General features: G+C 50.7%; 1 protein-coding gene across 2 annotated transcripts in view; it reads right to left on the minus strand.

Moving 5' to 3' along the window:
* FRAS1 (Fraser extracellular matrix complex subunit 1) overlaps positions 1–23,415 on the minus strand; it is a 166,818-nt gene that overhangs the window by 4,562 nt on the left and 138,841 nt on the right. The window contains exons 44-69 of one of the 2 annotated variants that reach the window (XM_074588658.1): positions 23,154–23,342; positions 22,623–22,742; positions 22,003–22,182; positions 19,829–19,953; positions 19,007–19,147; positions 17,872–18,099; positions 17,474–17,587; positions 16,150–16,300; positions 15,469–15,628; positions 14,821–14,983; positions 13,906–14,152; positions 12,367–12,711; positions 12,017–12,177; positions 11,482–11,629; positions 10,373–10,578; positions 9,738–9,894; positions 8,615–8,815; positions 7,082–7,269; positions 6,622–6,897; positions 5,387–5,619; positions 4,846–5,006; positions 3,854–4,068; positions 2,292–2,442; positions 1,210–1,317; positions 882–1,041; positions 12–128 (exon numbers count right to left, since the gene is read on the minus strand). In XM_074588658.1, coding sequence (XP_074444759.1) covers positions 12–128; positions 882–1,041; positions 1,210–1,317; positions 2,292–2,442; positions 3,854–4,068; positions 4,846–5,006; positions 5,387–5,619; positions 6,622–6,897; positions 7,082–7,269; positions 8,615–8,815; positions 9,738–9,894; positions 10,373–10,578; positions 11,482–11,629; positions 12,017–12,177; positions 12,367–12,711; positions 13,906–14,152; positions 14,821–14,983; positions 15,469–15,628; positions 16,150–16,300; positions 17,474–17,587; positions 17,872–18,099; positions 19,007–19,147; positions 19,829–19,953; positions 22,003–22,182; positions 22,623–22,742; positions 23,154–23,342 — 4,645 coding nt within the window. Of the gene's footprint in view, positions 1–11; positions 129–881; positions 1,042–1,209; positions 1,318–2,291; positions 2,443–3,853; positions 4,069–4,096; positions 4,214–4,845; positions 5,007–5,386; positions 5,620–6,621; positions 6,898–7,081; positions 7,270–8,614; positions 8,816–9,737; positions 9,895–10,372; positions 10,579–11,481; positions 11,630–12,016; positions 12,178–12,366; positions 12,712–13,905; positions 14,153–14,820; positions 14,984–15,468; positions 15,629–16,149; positions 16,301–17,473; positions 17,588–17,871; positions 18,100–19,006; positions 19,148–19,828; positions 19,954–22,002; positions 22,183–22,622; positions 22,743–23,153; positions 23,343–23,415 lie in introns of those variants that run through there. The other variant, XM_074588659.1, reaches the window with a different exon arrangement.

A 23,415-nucleotide genomic window follows, 5' to 3' on the forward strand; every position in this document is an offset into this window, starting at 1 on the left:
GGATTCCTTACCGCTCGGGAGCGTGAGCCGTGCAGGGCAGGGGCTTGTCTCCGGGCTCTGCCCAGGGCTGCGTGGGCTGCACAGTGCAGGGGATTAAGAAGATGGTGTACTCTCCAGAGTAGTCCTTCCTGGGAACAGACGGGAGACGCTGCGGTCACCGAAGGAGACTCCCAGCTGTTCGCCCAGCTGAGGTGTTTGTCTAACATCCACCGTTTTGCAAGTGGCGTAAGCAGGCAAGACAAAGCTCAGAGCAGGACCCCTCCCTCGCCCCAGAGATGTCCATCGCCTCCAGCAGTCGCAGGAGGGACAAATGTGACCTGCGGTGTTTCATTCGCCCCTCTGTGCAAGGAGCACAGACTGTAAGAATAAGCGGTCACACACAGAACCAATAATGAAAAGGGTTTTTTTTTTAAAAAGTGAACCGAATATTACTAAATCGTAACACACCCACCTCCACCAAGCACAGTGCTACCGATTAATTCAGTCATGGCCAAGAAACCCTGCTGTTAACTCGCAGACTGCAGAACGGCCTTGAATACACTGTCACCTCTGGTATCTACCTACGCGCTGCCTTAATTGCTAGAAAAATGCATTTACAAGGAGATGAACTGATTTTCCCCTCTACTTATACAACCAGTAGAGGAGCGTTTCAGCCCCGAGAGCGGCGCCCTGCGTGCTCCAGCTCTGAGGCCTCGAGCAAGGCTGGCTCCCGGCCGCTCCGCGCTATCGCTGTGGCTGCCGAAAGGGCGACAGGGATTGCTCTCTCCGGCCTGGACCCGAAACTGCTCCGCTGCTGCTCTCGCCTACGCGCACGTTCATGGCTTAAGAAGAACACTGCGCTGTGGGAAGCTGCCGAAGGTGGCTGAACCCGCCGTCCTCACCTGTTATAGGAGCTGGTTGCTCTCCAGAGCTGGTAGGGAGAGTCGAAAGTCTGAGCGCTCCACAGCAGCTGCAGGTCAAATTCGATCCCTCCCAGGTGGTCTGGGGTCATTAAAAAAGACTTGACGTCTGGCAGGCTGTGGTGCTCCATTACGAAAAGCCCTGGGGCGAGGACAAGGAGGTGACAGATAAGGCAGAGTACGCTCCATGCTGCACACCTCAGCCCAGAGGGACTCCTCACGGCAAGAGGGGCTCGTTCCGCTACCTGTTTTCAGAGCGGATCTGTATTTGTACCTTGATTTCTTTCTTTATCAGGGCTAATGCTCTCACCTCTGAACTTGGCCTGCGTCTTGAACTCGATAACCAGCCGGCCGTCCTCGCGGATGTAGATCCTGATTATCTGCAGCCGGGCTGAGAGAACGCTGTCCGTCTGAATCCCTGTGGAGAGCAGCAAGAACAGAGTCAGCGGGGAGGCCACGCAGCGCAGTCAGGCCTCAGGTGGGCTCCAGAAGCATTTGAGAGCACTCCAAAAAGCCACGGTTTAATTGGGATCATTCTCCAGTGAATCAGCTATACACTTCTTCCATTACCCACATCTGCCGCCTAAGTCTCACTTACGCATAAAGGAAGGAAATACACTGGGTTTCCCGCTACGATTAGCCTGGGAATGTAACTTATTTAACATAATAACTTGTAGATCATTATTTCTGGGTACTCCTGGCCTTAATTCCTGAGTGGCCCGCCATGAACAAAGCTCTGCGCGTCCCTCCTCTACAACACCTGGCGTCACCGCCAGCAGAAGGCACTCCAAGGTGAGGCACCGTCTGTTCCTCGTAGCCCTTTGAGCCGCAATTCTGCTCAGGGCCGCAGGCTCGGGTTCACAGCACACACAGGCTCCAGGTATCGTGGGAAAGGAAAATTAACAAGCTGGAAATAGAAGACTCGGAGGCACAGGATAAACCACACACAGACGAATGGATGTAAGGTCTTGGATGCAACCGCCAGCAGAGGATAGGAATGATTTAGGGATACTACGGAAAAAAGTCCATCCGTGAGAGCCAGGAGGCTGAAGAACTGGTGACTGCAGCTCCCGCATGAGAATCACTGAAAAGCGTCGGAGAAGTCACTCCGAATATCCCGTGGGGAGCAACCTCTGCCTGGTTGTGGAGACCCTGATGAAGAGACAGCTCTTTTCCTGCAGCACTTTCTGGGTCCCAGTGACAACTCGGGGGGGAAACGACAGCCCCCTCGCCAAGCTTACACAAATGCAGGCGTACCCGGACTCAGCCCGCACGCTCTTCACTCCAGTGAGTGCTACCCCATGCTCAGGACTGCGGTGGCAGCGCAGAAACTAAGAGAAAGGAAAAAAAAACAACCCCCAGAACAAAACAATTCAAATGCCTCGGACCTACCCGTCCTCCAGAGAACAGTGTCATAGAAAAAGGAGAACTCCATCTCTGTGTGATGCTCAAGAGATGCCCAACCTCTCGGCGCTGTCACGTAAATATAGGACACATAAAGTGGGACGTGGACTGTTAAGAAGGATTGAGCGGAGTCCCGTACCTGTCAATAAACCCCAAAAAGGTGGTTATGCACCTTCCAAAGGAGAGACACCGGCCCAGACTCGCAGCACCCACGGCATTCGCGTTCTGCTCTGCAAACAGGGAAAAAAAGCCAGAGAACCTGCAACAAAAGACGCTTTTTTTAGTTCTGGACCGTGGACGCCCTAAACACAGGGAGGATAACGTGGGGACGAAGTATTTCTAAAGCTACAGAACGTCATTGCTCCATAAAGACTGAGCGTTATTGGCAAACAATTAGCCGATTTGCAATAAAGTTAATGCCGGCCTGCTATTTGAAAAATAATAATGGACTGCGGGGTAAAAAGTATGCAAGCGCAGAGCGCTCCTTACACACTACAATTAACTCAGAGGCGATTGTCTGAACTTTCCTTAGCTTGAACTGTAGGTACTTTAGACAAACCTGCATTTTAAATAAGGGTAGGTGCTGAAAACACACCGGTGCCATGGTACAAAAGGAGCTGTGGTCACAACTTCGCCTCAAACCCTCCCCCCCTCCTCCCAGTTTCCAATTCCGTGAATTAAAAATAAGCAATTCTGCTTGTTCAGGACTGGCCCTAAGAGGATTTGAAATACCACAGCTCTCCGGTTCGATGTACACCATTTATTATCTGCAGAGCGCAGCTGTACTCCCCAAGGCCCCGAGAGAGCTCCGGGAGACATTCCAGACCGGTTGGTGCCAGTCTCCACGTACTAAATTCTGCAGTTGTTCCGTTTACGCAGCTTCTCTGGATCTGTGCAAATAATTGGAGCTATAAAAGGAAAGTTAACCATGTATTCCAAACTGGCAGGAATTAAAAGAGATGACGTTGGCCCTAACATTCTGACTGGGAATTTAATACAAGAACGTAACGCAGATGAAATATTCACTCGAGCGGGATGTGCATGTGTAATCCACCCGTGAGAGGGCAGTGAGAAGCGTCTAGTAGCGAAAGCTGTTATTTTATAGATTCACATTTTCTGGCTTTTGGTCTGCCAGTCAGTTAAAGAAGAAATTACTTAAAAATTCCCACGACCTCGCTCCGCTGCGGAGTACGAACTGATGTGCCTCTGCTCTGTTCTTTTCTCATTCACGTTGGCTAAGGATACAGCCAAAATTGTAAAAGAACTGAGCACAGCCGAGAATGTTTTGTGTTTCTAATACATCCTTGTATTTAAAATAAATGTTTTACCGGTGCTTTGAGGATTAAGAGAATAAAATTGATGTTACCCGACGAAAATAAATTCATCAAGTGCATTTCACAAAGCACCGTTCTTTTCTAGGTAAAAGAGGGAAAAAGCCATGCTCCCGTTGTATGAGGCAGCAAATGGACAGAAACACGAAGTGGACCTTTGCCCAAGGACTGAGAAAGATCATGGATTACGTGGAAGAGTTTTTAAACACGGCCTCTCACCTGGAAGTCAGCGGTGACAGAGCCTCCGCAGACATCGATTAGTTCAGTCATGTCGTAATAAGCATCGAAAGTCCAAATGCAGCTCTTCAGGTTGAGGTGTTTATAGAGCTGGATTGTCTTGGCCTCTCTCACGGTGGGGTCGAACTGGTAAGGGCGGTCATAGCCGGGACCGAGAACGATGCTGTCGTAGGTCACTTCATCCAGAAACCCTGCCTCTGGGATTAAGAGACATCAGGACACTGAGCGCTCCAGATTTTAAAGAGCTTGAAGCCAAGTACTGAGGTCCCATTTTCACTCTCAAATCACGTCAGTGACTTTTATTACGTTAAGGACTTAATGGGCTCCTCTCCCTTCATTATCCTAGAAGTCAAACCGGATATACACAGGGGAAAACGTTATAGGAATGGGGTAAGAATCCTAAAAACCAAACTTACGAACCTACTAACGAAAGGCGTACGTTAAACTTTAAGAAACGCAGAACAGCTTGAGTATGAAATGAAGAGAATGAAGCCCAACCGCCCCCTGCCCACCACGGGACAAGCGCGGACCACATTGCCCTGAGCGACAGAGACACAAACTGCTTTTTTTCTTTGGCTCTGGCATTTCCTTCAGCAGCGAATTTGCTTTTGCTGCTTCTTGTTGCCAGGCGGGAGACCTCGGTGACACAGACACGGTGATCCGCTTCCTGCGGATCCTCCTCTAACCGCATGGATATCGCAAGACAGATTTGAAGAGCAGAAAAACACCGGCATGGTGTGAACCTACGACCTCCTCAAACAGAGCAACGTCGCTTAACCCCCTTATCTTTTAAACAGTCTCAAGACAACTTTGTTGGGCAACTCTGTTCGCTGCTGGTAGTACAGGACGATTAATAATTATTTACATAACGGCAAGAGAGCCCAGAGGAAGACAAAACCTTCTTTCTCTGCATTTCTTTACTGGCTTCTCCCCGCCCCCGAGTTCAGAAAGCAAAGGCTGGCTTTAAAGATTACCTGAGATGCCTCTGAGGTCCCTGATGGTGACCAGGTTTGAGCAGACGTGCTGGTGCCTGTAGATAGACTCGGAGAGCAGGAAATGCAGATTGTGCAGCGGCAGGGTGGAGATGAGGGGCAGCATACCATCCTGATGGGGGATCTGCACCGAGATGTGGATTCTGGAACAAACAGGGGATGAGAGAGCAGGAAAAAGCAGCCCTGGCGGGCGCGGGAGCCTCACCATTCCCCCTCACCCCCCAGCACAGACAGGCTGAGCCCGCTGGTGGCAGCCTGATGTTTAGTTTTAGCTGGATTTTCCCATCTCCACACCCGCTCCTTGAGCTGTCCCACCAGCTCCAATTGCCTGAGGGAAAGGGCACCCCCTCAGCAGAGCAGGGTGCGAGGAAGAGAGCGGGAGCACTACCCTGAGCACCCTACGCTGCTCAAGAGGGCGCAGCGCGTGGGGGGACGTGGTTTCAGACACACGTTCTCCCCCTGGCCCAAGCCAGCTCTGTAATCCCGCTGACGGACTGCGCTCTCCCCTTCTCCAGGCTCCTACCTGTTGGGATGCTCCTTGTGCTTGACATCCAAGTACTTCAGGGTGGCGATGAACGACTGTGCCTGGAAACCTCGGGCTGTCCCTGCGACCACAGGAGTGTGACAAATGGCACTGTCTGTGCCTATGGTAACCACGTTGCTTCTCAGGGGGGTGCCCACGTGGCCAGCCTTGTCCACAGCCTTGGCCACACAGCGCACGTGGAACCGCCGGCTGAAGTAAATGCTGTCCAGCACCTGCAGGGAACGAGGAGGGAGAAACACGCAGGTGTGTCAGACGCCACCACTGCAACCTCCGACCGCGTACAAAATCACTTTGTCCTGCTGTTTTTGAGGCCGCACGGAGCCAAGGCACAGGCAAACGCAAACCAGGAGCGTGTCTGTGCCAACGCTTGGACACGCAGATGTGGTCGGCTTCTTGTTACCTACGCTGTAGTAGATACTCGAGTATATCGGGTGCTTTACAGCTTCCAAACTCTGCCCACATGCTGAAGGGAGGGGAAGAGGGAGCCTGAGCTGTTATGATCTGCCAGGCTCCATCTGTCTCCTGCCACCAGGGATTTCCTGAAGCGTCTGAACGTTCACTGCTGCTTCCCACGTCAACAGAAGTGGTGCTTTTAGCAGGCTCAGTGAAGAACAGCGCTAAGTTTTCTGAAGCCAAAAGAAAAACAATAATCCCCAAGGAAGCATGCGGATGTCTCATGCCAGTTCCCAAACCCGAGGAGATTTTATGTTTTCAACTCTGCGTAACTGAAGTGTGCGCTACCCACTAAAAATGTCTCAGGCTCACGCACGAGTTGGCACGGTCTAGAAACACACCTGGATGCCTGAGAAGAGCTGAGACATCACAGTTGGGAGCGCCTGGGAAAAGCCCCCAGGGGAAAACAGTAATTCTGTTTGTGGGGCAGGACGTGAGCAGTCCAGGGACAGAGAAGTCTCGGGCCACACAAGGAGCAGTGCAGCAAACCGAGTGCCTGAAGGAAGAGCGGTTCGTAACTTGAGCTATGCCCTTCCCGCAACTCGAGCGGGACGGAAGGAAAGCGGACAGTCCCCCCAGCCAAACCCTGCTAACACAGGTCACAGAGGGGCGCTGAGCTCTTATTTGGGCGCAGCCACTTTTTCAGGCGCGTGACTTTTCAGCTGCAGGAAGGCAACCACGTTTCACATGTGAGTGACCACACAGCACACAGACTGAGCCTCTGACGCCACGCGCTCTTGTGGCTTCACCTGGCCACGTACCTTATGGTTGACGCTAGTGAACGGTGTGTTGTCGGTGATGGTTTCAAAAGGCGACCTGGCTCCGTTCCCATCCGTGGGGGTTGCTACTTCCCAGCTGAACTGTATGGAAGACTGGTTGATCCCAGCCTCGCTGCAGCGTTCCTTCATGACCGTGTACTTGGGGAAGTGAGGGTCACAAGGAGTGACACAGATGAGGGGATAGCCTGGGGAAGGGGATTTCTTAGCACCGTCCTTGGTGACTTCTTCCACCCGGTCGTAATCAGCCAGGGTGACGACCTGTACGGACGCAAGACGGCAGCATTCGCCTGGTGCCGAGGGGAGGGGCAGAAAAGGCAATCCTCCCCACACACTCCAAGCCTGCTACATCATCGCAGCTCTTTATTTCGGAAACCCCACTGGGGTTTTTTCAGTCTGTACTTGGAGGGGTTCTAAATCACATCCATTGCAATGGGCAACTTACCACGGGAGGAGCTGGCAGAATCAGGCTCCCTGCTGCCTCCTGATCCAAAATAGTCACTGTTGCGGTGCTGGTCTCTCCAAGAACAGCTTCCACTGGATCATCTGGACCCAGCACCAGAGAAAAGGATTCATGCCACTCCCGGTCTTCATTGGACATGATCTCCACCTTAAACATGATGTGGTTCACACCTGTGAGAGGAAATGCAAGAGAAACAGAGAGAACTCGATTCATCATCAGATATTGCTCTAAAGTCCCCACGGAAAAAACGCACAGCGGGGCTAGGCTATGACCACTGAATCATTATGATAAAATACGCATTATAGATTTTATTTCCGCTCATTTCTACTAATAATTTAGCCCTGTCTGCCCAGGAGTCTACTCTATACATACAACTCCAGCTATGACAACTGATCCAACTGACGGGGTGATAAGATTTACTAGCAGATGCCACCCGAGGATTAATAATGCCCGTCTTGTATTAGCTGTCTGTAGTAAAAACCTACGATTCGAAGTACGTCCCCCACCCCTGCTGTGGGCAGCCCTCCTCTCTCTCACGCCAGTATGCAGAACTGCTTGGTGAGGGCTTCTCGCTCCAGCAACGTGGTCTGAGCTGTTGCACTGGATCCTGAAAGATCTCTGCTGAGCCTTACGTCTTCTGAAGAGCACTTTAGTCTCGCCTGCCCGATTCTAGCTCTTCTTCCTCTGTTCTGATCACCCTTCATTTAACAGTTCAGTCTTTTTGCATTAAAAAACTACAGCCACAGCAGAGCGCAAGGCTGCAGCCCAGAAGAGTCACACTTTAAAAAAAGACCGCACAGTAAGTGCTCTATTTAAAATACATTACCAAAAAAACCAGAAAAAAACCCCACAAACAAACCAAACCCCAGATCCTTCCCATCCCGTGGGGCACTGTGAAGGGATGAAATGTTGTACACAAGAGAAAATATGGCAAGATGTGGGACGGCCTTCCCATTTTTTCAAGCGACATCAGTGCCAGTGAGCGGAAAGTCTCAACCATCTTTCTGTCCCCTTAGGCATTTATGGTCTGCTCGGTAAAGAGCTCACCACCGCCGGGCTTTCATTCCCTCCGCCTTTTCATTGCTCCCCTGCTTGGGCAGCAGCTTGGCACTTTGCTTCACTGAGCAAAGTGGGTTGGTGCTCAGAAGCCCAGCGTGTTTGAACCAAGAAGGCAACCAGAAGGGGAGAGGGGAAAGGACAGGTCTCACGCAAGGAAAGGGGAGAAGTCTTGCACGCCGCTGAAATGCTGGATAGGTGTTTCCTCCCGCAAAGACCACGATGACCGCAAGATCCAACCCCAAATCGAATACTAAACCCCCACATCTCAGGGTGTATTATGCCTTCTTACGGCTAATGCAGATCACTTCCCTGGGAGCAGTTAGACCTGTGTTGTCTTGTAAACCTCGTGCAAAAAGTGGCTTTTTCCAAATCTCGCAAGTATTTCCCTTCAATGCTCCTTTCCGATATACACAAAATGACACTGGTGATGCCACCTTCCCTCCAAGGACCCTTTACCTGGGCTGAATTTGAGCATTCGACTCTTGGGATAGTAATCCACTCCGGCCTGAGCTGAGCCATCGCGGGTGCTACAGCGGACTTTCGAGGTCCTGTTCTGATCCCCTCTCCGGACCACCTTGACATTTATAACAGCGACACCCTCCGGGCCAGGCGGCTCCCGTACTTGATACGCAGCTTCTTCAAACTCAATGGTGGGTGCTAAAGAAACAGCAGTGAAGGAAAAGCCTCAGGTTTGCACAGCAGGTGACTCTTTACACGTAAAGGGCGTTCAGCAACCGGGCAGAGCTAAGCTCAGCTCCTTTTAGACACTATCTACACACCTTCAGAGCAAGGGGCTCCTCAAAGCAGGGGCCCAAACTGCAGCTGTAAGGGTTGGATGCAAATCAGGGTAAGGGTTGGGCAAAACTCAGCGCACGTATTGGCTACGGAGGATGGCAAATGATTCTCCCGTCCCCTGCCTGTGGCGACAGGACAAGGGTCAAGGGTTTTAAACTGAACGAGGGAAGATGTAGACTAGATAAAAGTAAGACATGTGTTACACTGAGGGTGGTGAGACACTGGCCCAGGTTGCCCAGAGAGGTGGTCAGTGCCCCATCCCTGTAAACGCTCCAGGCCAGGTTGGGAATAGGGAGCTGGACGGGGCTCTGAGCAACCTGATCTAGTTGAAGATGTCCCAGCTCATGGCAGGGGGGTTGGACTAGGTGGACTTTAACGGTCCCTTCCAACCCAAACTATTCTATGGTTATACAAAATCCAGGCCACACGATGGTGCTACAGCCCCCACTGTCAGTCACACCGGAGCGACCCGGGGTTCCCCACAGATCTCTCCAGGCTGTCACGCTGTGGAGGGAAGGCCTCGTCTCCCAGCACAGCAACTGCCAGTGCCACTGCAGGGGGATGGGAAATGGGACAAATGGTGGGTTCGAGCCACCATTATTCAATCCTTCCCTTAAAACCAGTGGAGTGCACAAAGCCATCACGTCAGTGACCTGCACACAGAGCTGTGACCGTGTCACCGAAGGCATTTTACATGTACTAAATTAAACCGCAAACTGTTGATGAGACTGTGCTGACTACCTTGGAACTGCATCCTACATCCTTGCCGAGTGTCCTCCCTTACCATCTTCGTCATTGGTGACAGTTACGGTTGCCACATCCATCTTCCCAATCCTAGCTCCACTCCAATGGTTTCCAAGCGGGCTACCAAGATAGACCTGGAACTGTTCTTCTGGTTCAAAGGCAGAATCGTCACTGATATAAACACTGCAGTTCTTCACCTGAAGCCAAGTAAGCGGGAGAGAACGGCAAACATTCATAAATCTGATGAAGCCACTTCAAGGCCTCACTGTACTTCGCTATCTAGGGTTTAATGTCCGAGAACTGTCAATCCTGGAAGAAACACTTCTATTTTTAAGGCTGCTACTTCAGTGTGGATGAACCACAGTGTTACATGACGAGGCACAGCAGCGAAAACATCTACTTCCACAAACCGACAGCCCTCTGCCACAACAATCCCGAGTCCTGCTGACACAGAGGATTCGCATTTCATGTTTTAACCAGCTTTATCACAAAACAAACAACCCCTTCAACAACTTGCATATTGCCAGGACCAGAAGAATTTGTGACTTTAAGCATCTATGAGACCAGTTTGGACAGCCTCTGTCAGCTCCCTCTGACAACACAGAGTCGAGGAGGACATCTGAACCTCTCTCATCAATGGCTCTTCGTTCTCCCTAGAAGCCAGGTTCAGCTCACCTTCTCCCCTTTCAAGAAAGTGATGCGAGACTCCTCCGCATTTCTCCTCTCCGCGAAGTCCTCCGTGACCTCTGCTGTCTGGCTCTGGGTGTAGCACCTGACAGAGGACTCGTAGCTCAGGTCCCCGGTGCGGAAGATGGGGATGTGCAGAGTACCCTCCTTCTCCTTCACTGTGTACGTATCCCTGGTGAACTGCATGCTCGGTACTGCAGGAGGTAATAAAAAGAGTCAAGCAGCGTTGAAGCTCCACAGAGAGACAGGAGCTAATCGAGACACAAACCCCCTGGGAGAATAAATGGCTTCACTGTGCCTCAACGCAGCATTTGGTTTCAAACAAACAAGCGACCATTACTGCCATCAACCCTCTACAGAGCACAAGATCGAGACCCTGCAGCGCTTCAGAAAGAAGGCGTCTCTCCTTGTCACCTCTCAGGCACCTAACTTCAAGAGCTGACGAGACTTGTTCCTTCCCTATCGTTTTGGTGCTGTTGCAATGCGCTGGAGAACAAGACGGGGTTGGCCATACGGGGACGCTGTGTTTGCCAGGCATGTCAGGAAGGGATTACACCAGGACTCAGTCCTGCAATGGATGCTGTGTCTCAAAGCATTATCCTGCTGTCTGGGGACAGACACGCAACAAACGGCTCGCAGCAAAGAGGGCAGACCTCAACAAAAGATACAAAGGCAGAAATGATTAGAGACTACTACAGAGTTCGATTATACAGCGTGTGCTTTCCTTAGGCAAGCAAACGCGGGAGACGTTAAAACACAGGAGAAAGTAAACGTGCAGTGAGACTTTCTCACGTAGTAAGGGGGACTTTAGCTCCCAGAAAGCACGAAACAAGGACTGAGCTCTGAGCAGAGGAGGCAAAGCGCGGCTGAAAGTGCGGGAACGCTATGGGAAAATTCATTCTGCACTTCTGAAAACTCCAAGCTCTAGCGGCCAGTGAGGCATGGAAAGAAAGGGCAGACAAATGGAATGGGAGGATCCCAGGAAAATAGGCTAAATCCAGCCGAGAAACAACCTAACTCGCACTAGCCCCCTGCTGCGTGGAAGTGTTAAGGAAGAGGCCAGGATTGACCAGGTACAGCTGCCACGGGTAACTTACCATCTTGGAAGATGTCATTAATGGCCACGACCGCTTGGAATGGCTTTGTCAGCTCGGCTCCATGGGGTGAGCTGAGATAAACAACGAATGTCTCCAGCCCTTCTATCACCGGGTACTGCGCATCGTCCAGGATTGTCAGAGTGCAGGCCTAGAAGGAAAGCAGAAGTCTTGCTTTTAGAGACGCAAGGTTTTCACCCTTCCCGGCACTCACATTTGGGTGTCCAATGTAAAGTCATTACGTCAGGCCTTTTCTGAACTCATTAATCAACGGAAACGACGTTCTAGATAAATCCGGCACATCATTTCAGAGAACAGGCAGCCATCTTTATCCTGGGAGAGGTGGCCTGACCGAATCTTTTCCAGCTGAAGTGCTGATCAGGTGTGGGTCTGTGCCTGGCAGATTCATTAACAATTCTCAAGTGGGCCCGAGACGATTTTCAAAACCGGCACATGGCAAACACGGAGCACGCACATAAACAGGAGAGAAGTGTCACCAGACAGAGCAGACTCATCAGGAGTCACAGTGGCCTCTCACCTCTTCTGTCTTGCCCGGCCTGAACTCTATTTTTCTGGAGCTGGGGACATAATCGATTCCCGGGCTGGCAGACGGAGGGTCTGACGTCCGAGTGGCACACCACACCGAGACGGGGGTTGAGAGATCAGGTCCCTGCCGGAGGACTGGAATCTCTATGTTCCCTGCATCACCAGTTGCACGTCAAAGAGAACCGAGATGAGAAAGCAGCCACACACCACAAAACCGCTCCTCTCCCTTCAGCATGCCCTTCTCCCTTCACCACTGCTCCCGCACCCAGGCTATTGCGGAGAACAACCCCCAGCCTTCCCCACAGGGGCAGAGGGAAGAAACAGCCCCCTGTTCCTCCTCACCTGCGGCCTCACTGACGGTAAAAGTAGCATTCCCCAGGAACACTGTAGAGGCATCGTTGGGACCACCGATGAAGACGCTGGCTGAAGCCCGGCTGCCAATGCGTGCGTTATCTGAGGCATCGGCCAAGACGATCTCAAACTCCTCTTCTTCTTCGTATTCACTGTCATCGATCAGCGTAACGTCACACGTCGTCACGGTGACACCCGGACCGAAAACTATGCGGCTGTCATCCGCCATCCCCCGGGACTTGAAGTCGGAGCCGGATTCCAGCATATAAAGGCTGCTTCCCTTGGCTGATTTGGGGACAGTGTAGCAGACGGCAGACACAGTGCTGCTGGTATCCCCTGAGACACAACAGAAAAAAACTCAAGGCTACGGAAATATTTTAACTCCATAAAGCTACGGATATATTTTAATTCCATAAAGCTATGGAAATATTCTTACTCTATTTGGTGGGGACACCACTCACTTAAATAATAAAGCAGCATTCAGAAAAGAGGGAGAGGAGTGAAAAAGAACACCATCCCTGCTCCTAAACTTGCATAAAAGCTGGCTTAGGTCTGACTTCCAGGAAGGCACCCTCCAAATCTGCGCCCTTGGTTACTGTGATCAGGAAACGGGTGGCACTTGCCTCTTAAAGAACATACAGTACAGTGTTAGGGTCCACAGAAAACACAGTATCCAGATGATAGAGAAGCTGCAAGTAAATACAAGGGTTTGCTCCTGCTCATGCTGGGAGGAGAAATGAATCCAAAAGTCAGGAGCTTGAACTGCGTCGGTGAATCTTACAGCAGAGCTGGGAAAGATAAAAAAACCCCAAACATCTGCCCTGTTGCGGTGGCTTGTCATTTCAGTTGCGCCACCAAGCTACTTCCAAAAAATCAAAGAATCACCCCAAAATCGTAAACAAGCAAATCCCAAGGAACACCACTTGTTTTGGGGGTCACTGTTATTTGCCTGCCGCAGGAAGCAGTCGTTTGCCTGAGCCCGGCAAAGGTATATAGTGCAAAGACTCCTCGGCAGCTTTGCAGTAATCCTCGTCATGCGATAAAAGACTGCAGAATAAAGCACAGAATTAAAATCCAAGCTCTAGGCAGCCCCACATAGTTCACAGTCTGTCCGCAGGGGCTTCAGTTCTCTCTGTCCCCAGTTTACTGTTGGCCACAGTCTCCAGGGCTCCCCATCCGCTCTCGCTGCCGAGTGGGTTCAGACTCCGCACGTCTCACCCACAGCAGTGCCTGCGGAGCTGCTTTCCCTCCCTCCCGTGCCACAGAGCACCAGGGAGCACAGGAATTAGATATTAAGAAATTTTTCACTGTGGGGGTGGTGAGCCCCTGGCCCAGGCTGCCCAGAGAAGCTGTGGCTGCCCCATCCCTGGAGGGGTTCAAGGCCAGGTCGGACGGGGCTTGGAGCAACCTGGGCTGGTGGGAGATGTCCCTGCCCAGGGCAGCGGGGTGGGACTGGATGGGCTTTAAGGTCCCTTCCAACCCAACCCATTCTATGATTCTATGAAAGTCATTCTGCCTGGCTCAACCCACCTTTCCTTTCAACAGGAGCAGAGAAAAAGCCATCGCTCTCGCTGACGTGGTACGTCTTCCTGTCGAACTGCAGGGTGGGCTCGTCCTCTGCGTCCATGATGGTGACCGTGGCCCGGGTGACGTTCCCCAGCAGAGCATAGGCTGGCATGCTGAGCTCCACGGCGAAGCTCTCCGTGCTCTCAAAGACGTTGTCATCGTTAATGACGATGGTGCAGGCCTTGGTGTCCTCCCGCTCCTCAAACTGCACCTGGAAGGCAGCGAGTGGCCTGCTCTCTTCGGACTGGGCTCTGAAACTTTCTGTCCCTCCTGCCTTACCCTGGCCTGAGTCACATACCCTGGGCACGGGTGGCATCAGACACAGACCTTCACCAAGGGTAAATGGCTGGGGGAGGTCAAAGGCAGCAGCAAAGGCAGTGCACAGCCCCCTGCCCCCTAATTTCAGTCATGGTTTTAGCCCTTTGCATGATGAGGAATGACATTCCTGCTCAGGGCAGCCTGTAACGCTTGTGGTCTGTCAGAACACTGCTGCAAAGTGCGTCCGCCAACACAAGAAAACTGGTGAAACCTCTTCTGAAAGCAAAGAAACCACTAATTTTTAGAAAGGAAATCGTCTCCTTTGTGTATTTATCAGTTCTTTCATCCAGGCTTGATGGCCTGCATGGTTTAGGGTGGCTATTAGGAAAAATTTCTTCACAGAATGGGTTATCAAATATTGGAACAGGCTGCCCAGGGAAGTGGTTGAATCACCATCCCTGGAGGTGTTTAAAAGACGGGTAGACGTGGTGCTTAGGGACATGGTTTAGTGGTTTTTGGCACTGTTGGGTTGATGGTTGGACCTCTGAAAGGTCCTTTCCAACCATGACAATTCTATGATTCTATAGTCAGACCTTCCCTCTCCTGGTGTCCCCAACCTACCTGCCCTGCGTACTCCACGTAGTCCTGCTCTCCTGGCTGCGAACCGGAGCTGGAGGTGGCCGTTCCCTGCTCGGTGCGGCACAAGACAATCGCGTACTGGTTGAGGTTACCAATCCGCCTCACAGTGACGCTCACAGAGCCTGCGCTCTCTCTGACGTTGTAGCTGGAAATGTTATGAAGCAGATACAAATAACAGGCTGGGGAGCAAACCCTATGTCTTCACGCTGATGCAGAGCACCACAGACTCAGGCTGACTGTGGCCTCCATGCAAAATCCAAGGGATGCTAATAAGCAGGGTCTTGGGCAGACGGCAGCTATTCCGCAACCCTACTCCCCGGTTTAACCCGGCTGGGTCTTCTTCTTGCTGATGCGCACATGAGTTCCCACTTCCACGCTGGCTGCTGTTGCCCTCTCCCCAAAATCAACAGCGTTAATTCAACAGGAATGCCACGTGTGGTGCTACAGTGCACAGCACTGCGACCTCCGTCCTGATGGGGCGCCAGCGAAATACAGGCAGAAATGATGGTAACTGCCCCAGAATTTCATTTCCATGCTGTAGGTCCAATGACATATGACAGAGCTCAACCTGCCCCGCTCCAGGTAAGAGCCCAACCGTCAGAAGAGTGCTGTAAAGCCCATGCCATTTACCTGGTGTACGTAAAGCTGAGGAGAGACCACTGGATGTGGAAGATGTTGCCGCTGACTACATTGGGTTTGCTGTCCTTCACTAGGAACTGAAAGCTGTCCACGGTCTCCTGAACCTTCTCCTCGTGCATCACGTACCGAATGAGGCCCTGGTTCACGTCCTCTGCAGGAAGGAGACATCCGATGAGCCAACCCAGGACTTCAACGCAGTTTTAAAGACGAGCAGTGCGGAGACATGCATCTGCATGGCCGCAGGGATCGGCTTCTCCGCACACCCTTTATGCTGCAGCAGCTTTTCTAACTTCCTTGGTCTTACCTGTGGTGGAAGCCAGCCTACAAGCTGTGACAAGACATTCCCTCGATAGTCTAAACATCGACCAGACCTTGTGATGATTAGATCCACATACAGTACCTACAACTCCTCTTTACTGTCCCGAGTCAAATCTCCAGCTCTAACAAGTCTGGAGAACCTGGGTGTGCTACAGGACACGGGCTGGCATCTCTACGAAATTACAGGATTTCTGCAATCGAGAGCTAAGTTCAATTCTTATTTTTGACACACCTCTGAGATCTCCCCCTTGTCTTCTCCCCTCCCACCTTTTTTTCTTCCCCACACACAAGCTGTTTTGACAAACTGAAGCGGCTGAAGGGAAAAAGCAACAATACACAGCCCAACTTCCATACCCTGCGTAAAGGTGGTCACAGTTGTCCCCGGTTTCAGCTTGTTCTCCACGTAACCGTTTCTGGGACCAGTTGTTATCTCATAGATCAGCTGTTTGTCATCTGTGTCAGGGTCCGTCGTCAGTAATTCCTTCTTAGTGATTAGATTGGTTGCCTGGATTAAAGCCAAACCAAGGGAGTAAAACTCTGGAGATCCAGCAGTGCAAGCCTGATTGACCGTTCATCCAAAAAGCCCAACCATCCCTCTGTCAAACAGTGCTCCACAAGGGAAAAGCTAGGGGATGTAAAAGCACAGAGCACACAGTACAGGAAGGGTTCACATTCTGCCTCACATCTGGTTTGTTTAATAAAAAAAAAAAAAAAAAGACATTGTGGCTCAAAGAAAAGCAAATCCAGAACAAGCTGCCCAGCCCTATCGATCTGGGGCTAAAAGCTACGACAAATATTTGGGTTTCACCCGGAAACTGCTGCTCCGTGAACCGTGCTGATGCTCAGGTGAGGCCTGGCTTTGCCCAAAACATTTGCAAACCGCCTCGAGCTGAACGATTCGCTCAGGACAGTTCATGCTGCTTTAGTGTGCCTGCACTAGTCCTCCTTCAAATGACCTCACAGGGATGTGCCTCAGTTCCACCACATTTTGCCTTCTCTTTAAAAAGAAACCAGCTTTAAGAACAGGAGAAAAAGGAGAATTGAGCTGCCTGAGGCTGCAGGAGTGCTTTTTCTGCAGTCAGGAATTTGAGCTGAGATAGCCACTTCTTAATGCAATTTCCTACTACAGCCTCTTCTAACCCTTTTTCCTGGGAAGACCTGAAGTATTTCTTTGCAATTAACGCCGGGTCCTCAAAAGCACGCGTGAGAATTTCTGGGGGTTTTGTTCGAACGTCAGCAAAATGAAGGCGCGTCACAGCAAGAAATCCCTATGCCGCATTTCTTGGAAAGCCAGGTATCTCTGCCATGGCTGCTGCGGCACGTAATCAAGACTTCTCTGCCACCAGCAAAGCTGAAAACAGACCGCCCTGGGGAGGAGGGACGAGGGGCAGGACGTGTCCACCCAGGTTCTTGTGCAAGAACCAAGAAGAGCCAGGCTTGGCGGTCCTGCTGATGTAAGGGAAGAAGGTGACCCAGGAAGCAATTTAGTGCCCTGGAGCCACGGTTTAGCTAATGGAGCTGCAGGGTAGGCATCCCTGCACACCTCTGCCTTTTCCAAGAGGCACAGAGGGACACCAGTGCTCTGTCACAAAAATAAAAATGCTGAGGGATCAGGAGGTTCTCTCGTGAAGCTCCTTCTCCTGGAACAGCCAGAGGAACAAACTAAGCAAGCAGTTACCTTGCCATCCACGTACTCCAGCCACTGCAACCCCAGGTTGGTGACGACCCTGGGTGTCCCATCATCCACAGAGAGAATGTCCACTTTGAAGCGCTGCGGTGCTGTTGTCACAACCTGACAGAAGTTCAGAGAGACAGACGTTACTTTGGGAGTCGAAGCCTCATCCACCGTATTACCAATTTTGCTCCCTTCAGCTCCGTTGGGATCAAGGTCCTGCGGCGAGTTTGCACACACAAGGGCTGGTACACCAGGGAAAAAGCGTGCGGCAACACATAACTGAGAATACTCAGCTTTTACCTTCAGCGGAGCGACAGCAGCTAAGTCTCCCCTTCTCTGAGAGGAGGTAGTTTTCTATTAGCTATAGAAGATCTTCCTCGCATCCCTTCTCCTCCCCTTACCTTCTTCCCCCCGTCCTCCATAATGAAGAAGGGATTGGTGCCATCAGACACAGTGAAAGTGAAGCGATCTTTCAGCGAGTTGCTGCCATCATGACTGTAGCTGATGCGGTTCTGGTATATGTCATCCATTGTGAAGGTGGTGGCTTGGTGGTAACGCTGCCCATTGCTGGTGCGTTCAATCAGGCCGTGCCGAGGGGGCTGCACGACGGTGAACGTAATAGACTCAGCCTGCAGCAAGGAGACAGAGTGGCAAAGCTGACGATCTGAGCCCAGGAACAGGGCAGGCAGGTCCTGCCAGTTCGAGATACTTGGAGAAGGACTCTACGCCCAGACAGCTTTCCTTGCGCAGTGTTTCCTACCAGGGGTTGAAACGCGGCACCGTGTGCTGAATTGGTTCATCCTGAGGCCTGCCCTGTCTTCATCTACAAAATAACCCCAGTCAGGGAGAGCTACGCCAGAGCCATCACACCAAACTATTGGTTCGGCTGGTCTGAGACAGCTCCCGCCTTCCTGACAACCCCTTGAACGCAAGAGCAGCCCCCCATTTTTGCAGCCATTCTAAGCAACGTGCCCCTTGTCACTTCTGTCGGGGTGGAAGCAGCGAGGACCTTTGGGGCAGGATCTTTGGCTCAGGGCAATAACCGGCAGCCAGGAGCTCTCTTGCTGCGGGGAAACTGCGGCGCATGAGGCAGAGCCAACGTGACACCTGAGACAGACCCAGGAGGAGGAGGAGGAAATGTCATTTTCACCTGTGCTAGCTCAGTGTCAAGGCTAGGCATAAGCTGAGTTCAAATCCACAGAGAGAAGGTGGGACAGGGCAAGCATCAGCTCTTATCACAACTTCTAAGTGTTCTCCATGCAGGTTTGTTGCTTATGTGTCTGAGAGACGCCCCAGATGACGCCGTTTCTCAAGCCAGGGCTTTGCTTCGCTCACGCACTCACTCATTCATCTGTTTATATACAAACTGGGCCTCCCACAAGCTGTTTGTTTGATGTTGGGATCAGACGGGGTATGATCACAGGGAGAGACGACACTCCCTGGAATCTCTCTCTTTGAACACAAGCCCATTTTGCGGATAGCCCAGATGTGCGGCAGAAGAGGGGAGGGAGGAGGCGAGGTGGAGTCCTGCCTTACCTCTGTGTCAGCGTCTGTTGCTTTAAGCTCAAACTCTGTGATGGTTTTTCTCACGCCTTCCTGAACTGTCATCCCCAGGCTTTGCACTACGGGTAAGGAGTCATCCACAGGGTTTATGGTGATGTCAAATGTCTGGCTCACCTGGAACAGGAGGAAAAGCCTCTCTTGACGAATTCAGCCTACCAAGAGCGCAACTCCATTGAAACAGCAGACCACCGTGATGCACTGAGTTTGGGGCACTTTGGTTTGGCCTCGTTTAGTAAGTAAACAAGAGCTTCTAAGTTCAGATCTTGTGAACGTGGCCTCTTCTATCCCTCCCCACTAATTTATCCTTCCTCTTTCTGTGATATTTATGGATACGCACTTTCCCCTTGCTCCCTCATTCTCCTTTGTCCCTCTCCCTCTATTTGCAGCTATGACTCTTCCCTTTCAGACAGTAGGAAGGAGACATTTCTCAAGGGTCTAACTGTGCTTCTGGGTACGTTGTCAGTGCGCTGGATCAAAGCTGAGCTCCAGGAGCAATTGGCAAGCAGATGAAAACCAGACACGAAATCTTAGTACACCACTCTCATGAGGCTACATCTCAGGTGGCTTTCCTTCCCAGGGCTTGCTCCCTCCCCTGTGGTACCTAAGATCTCTCGCAGCAGGGGAAGTAAGAGCACCCACCATTGCCAAACGACAAGCCCACACGTGGCTTGTTTCATCTCCTTTGCTACGTGTAACTGTCTCTTGCAAGCACGCAAGAGGAAAACTGAGTCCCATCACATCCTGCAGAATCAGCAGCCTGCTCTGACTCAGGCAAAAAACCGTGCTGAGACTCACCTCGTTCGTTCCATCAGACACAGAAAAGGTGAACGCATCCGTATGCTTTTCGATGTCACTGGTGTGGACGTACTGGATGCTGCGAGAGGCCAAATCCGCCTGGCTGAAAGAACTAATTCTTGTCCCTAGAAAAAGAAAAAATAGGGGAAAAAGTGCAACAGAAAAAGCGAGGCAGGGAAAAATACAGGGAGCTGGACATATCTAGCCATAAGCACTCAGTCTTGGCCTGTTCTGCTCCAATTCAGGCTGTACCATGAAGCTGAGCTGAGCCAGGGATTTAGCTGGCACGGAGCCTCCTAAAAATTCTGCTCAACAACTTGTAAATTAACGTAGCGGCAAAGCTTCTGCAAAAAGCAGCGTAGACTTCTTCCCAAACTTACAATTTTAGAAAGGCACCTCACACTGCCAGGACACCCTGTTGGGGACGGGTGGGCCTCTCAGGGCAGAGAGCGAGAGAGAAGCTGTGAGAAAAACAGCAGATTTAACACTTGGATTTTCACTCCTGTTCAGGCCTGATCTAACCAGGGCATCACTGAGTATGGGCAAAAAATTTCCCGGCCTCACAGCAGTTTTCAAAAATGCCTTTAAAGTCTCTGCTCTCTCTTCCCCTCCTTGCGCCCCTGCATTTAGACAGAGTAAGCCCCACTTTCAACGCTGACTTCTTTTGTGACATCTTTACAGGTCATTAGGTGTGACGCGGACACAGGAAGGTACCCGACAAGCATTTTAAAAAGCATTTGAGCCTTTAAGTCTCATTGTTGCGTTCGACAGTCCTACTGCTCTTAACAGCCACCAAAAGCCTGACAAAAAGTTTGTCGCCACTTTATCACGCTAAACGGCTACTGACAAGTATTGGCCACACTACAAAAGACACTGGGATCTGATATAAATAAATGAGCCCAAACTGGATGATTAGCCGAGGTTTCCTCAGAGCTCATTAGCTTTAGAAGTTCGTGTTCTCTTTTGAAGACTCCAGTACTCTCTCCCTAAGTTTAGGTCATTTAAATCACGAGAACTCTTTCACAGTGTGCGACTCTGTATCTTTTTTTAGTCCATCGCAGACATGAAAAAGCACAGAAATCAGAATCATCACATAACAGGAGGAATAAAATCCTTAATCAAGCTCTTTCAGGTCTCCGAAGTACAAGATTCACTGTTAAGTTTGCAATTTAGACAAAAATATTGCAAGTTCTTAATTTTCTCTCAGCAGGGGGTTTGCTGATTATAACTTTGATTCGTTATTCCTACCCTTTCAACGTGTTTGCCAGAGGACAGCTTACACCGTGAGAAAATGAGGCAAACCACGCACTAAATCTCAGCTGTACAGGGTCTGTCTGCATCTTGAAAACATACAGCAGATATTTCCGCTTTCGCTTCATGTTAACGAGAGATCTAATTCTAAGAAGAAATATAGTCTTAGATGAGTATGATCTAAATCAGAAGAGCGTATTTTATGACAGCACAGATTTAGACAAATTAATCAGAGAGGGGTAGGACAGTCATACTGTCAGTGGGCATGGAAGGCAAATCTAAAATTCAGATCACATTTGCGGGTAATCCTTTTCCGAGTTTCACAGGATTGACTGATATCCCCTCTCCGAACTACCAGAATTCATTATCCAGCGTATCCATCTCGCCACAACTAAAACTAACCCTGTGGTTAGGTCCCTTCCTCTCTCCAAAGCTGGGAAAAGAGGCTGGTGTTTCGGGATGAAGGGCCATACTGGCCAAAAGGGGACTGAAAGCAAGTTGTCTGTTCACCAAGGTGGGCTCTATTACCATGGACACAGGGGATGGATTATTCTGGGAGTTGTCCTGGATGTGGTCACGGAAATGGCTGAAGGTTTGCCCGCAGCAGGAAGTCCTGAAAGAGGAGATTCACACAGCGGCCAGCGGGACTGACCCGCCAACTCCACCAGGCAAGGTTCCCGTGGGGCATAAACTCACGCAGAGGCTGAATAAATCCTCATCTGTGATTACTGGGCTGCCTTGTCTCCACTCACCCTGTTCTCCACCTCTCTGGGCTAACGACCATTTGATTTCTATCGGGAAACATAACCCTTCGCTGCTGCCTCCAAGCACGTTTTTTCTGCAGTGACCCTGGGGGGTTTAAAAGCCCCTCCGGCGCTTTTCTGCTAGGAGTAACCAAGCGGGTAAAATACCACCCTGCTTACCTGGGGAGGCCACACGCTCCAGGCGCCCCAGCTGCGGCTGCCTGGTGAGCTTGTACTGGAGCTGGGTGGGCTCACTGTCCTGGTCAGTGGCAGAGAGCTGCAGGGTTGTGATCGTCTTCGCCGAGTTCTCATCCAAGACCAGCCCTTTGTTAGCGATGATGGAGGGGGGAAATCTGTTCTCTGAAAGGGTTAAATGCAAAGCTGAGTTAGGAGACAGCCACCCTCCTTTCCCTGCTGTTATCCAAACCAGGTACTTGTGCTCAAGCAAAAAAAGCAAAAGACAACATACACAAAAACACCTCCCAGACTGCTAATTCCAAAACAGGTACTCTGGGCCTCGGCATTAATCGAGGGGATGGCAACATTATAAAGTCTTAAAGACAATCTAGACAGTATGAAGATACTAAGGGGAATTTTTCTACCTATTCCACTGAGTTTGTCAGAAGCCAAAGAACTAATCCTTACAACCGTGAACTCTCCCCATGCCCCAAACTTGAATTAACCGCAAATAAAAAGAGCATCTCAAGAATGACATCTTAACTTGCAGGACACGTGGGATGGGCACCTATGAAGGCCTCAGCTCTCAGCAAAGAAAACATAGCTTCAGCACTATCTTTTACCTAACACAGTAATATAAAAAACCTGGTCCGTCAGTTTGTTGCCGTCTGCATCGATCACATCAAAGGTGAAGGCGAAATTTCCGCCAGGATCCCCTTTCTTGTGACTGTACACCACTTGTCCTGGAGAGAGGGACAGGAGAAAAGAGGTGGTTTATTACAGGCTGCACCATTTAATCCTTAGTTTGGAACAAGGCTGGCGCCACAGGCCGAGGGACCTGGGGCTTGACAGAGCTCCTGGATTTGGATTTCATTACTTTTTCTCTTTATTCTTTTTCTCCCGCTGAGAGAGACTTTCTTTAACACTTGCTTAACGATACGTGTTTCTGCTGTAACGGAACAACCTTATCTTCTTTCTTTCCCTCCCCTGCTTCAAGTCATCCTCCTCCTCTCAAAAAGATCACAGAATCACAGAACATCTCAAGCTGGAAGGGACCCATAAGGATCATCGAGTCCAACTCGCTGTGCCTCGCAGGACTACCTAAGACGGCCACATATTACTCGCCATGATTATCTAAAGTCAAGCACTCTCACCTTTATTTATATCAGCCTGGGTGAAACTTTTGACAGGTCCTTCGACAGAGATCTGGACTGGATTATCGATTTTGGTCAACTGCAGATGCCCCACGCTGGGATCTCTCTTCATGACAAATCTGATCGTCGTGTCATCTGAATAAATAGCTGCTGCTCTCAAGTGCTGATCTGTCAGGTGTGCTGCAGAGCCTGGACCACAGAAAGGAAGACCACAAACAACTTCAGGCCAGTCCGGTTAAACGACTGGTTTAGACTGGACCAT

Source organism: Larus michahellis, chromosome 5 (assembly GCF_964199755.1).
Source record: "Larus michahellis chromosome 5, bLarMic1.1, whole genome shotgun sequence".
Taxonomy (NCBI): Eukaryota; Metazoa; Chordata; class Aves; order Charadriiformes; family Laridae; genus Larus; species Larus michahellis.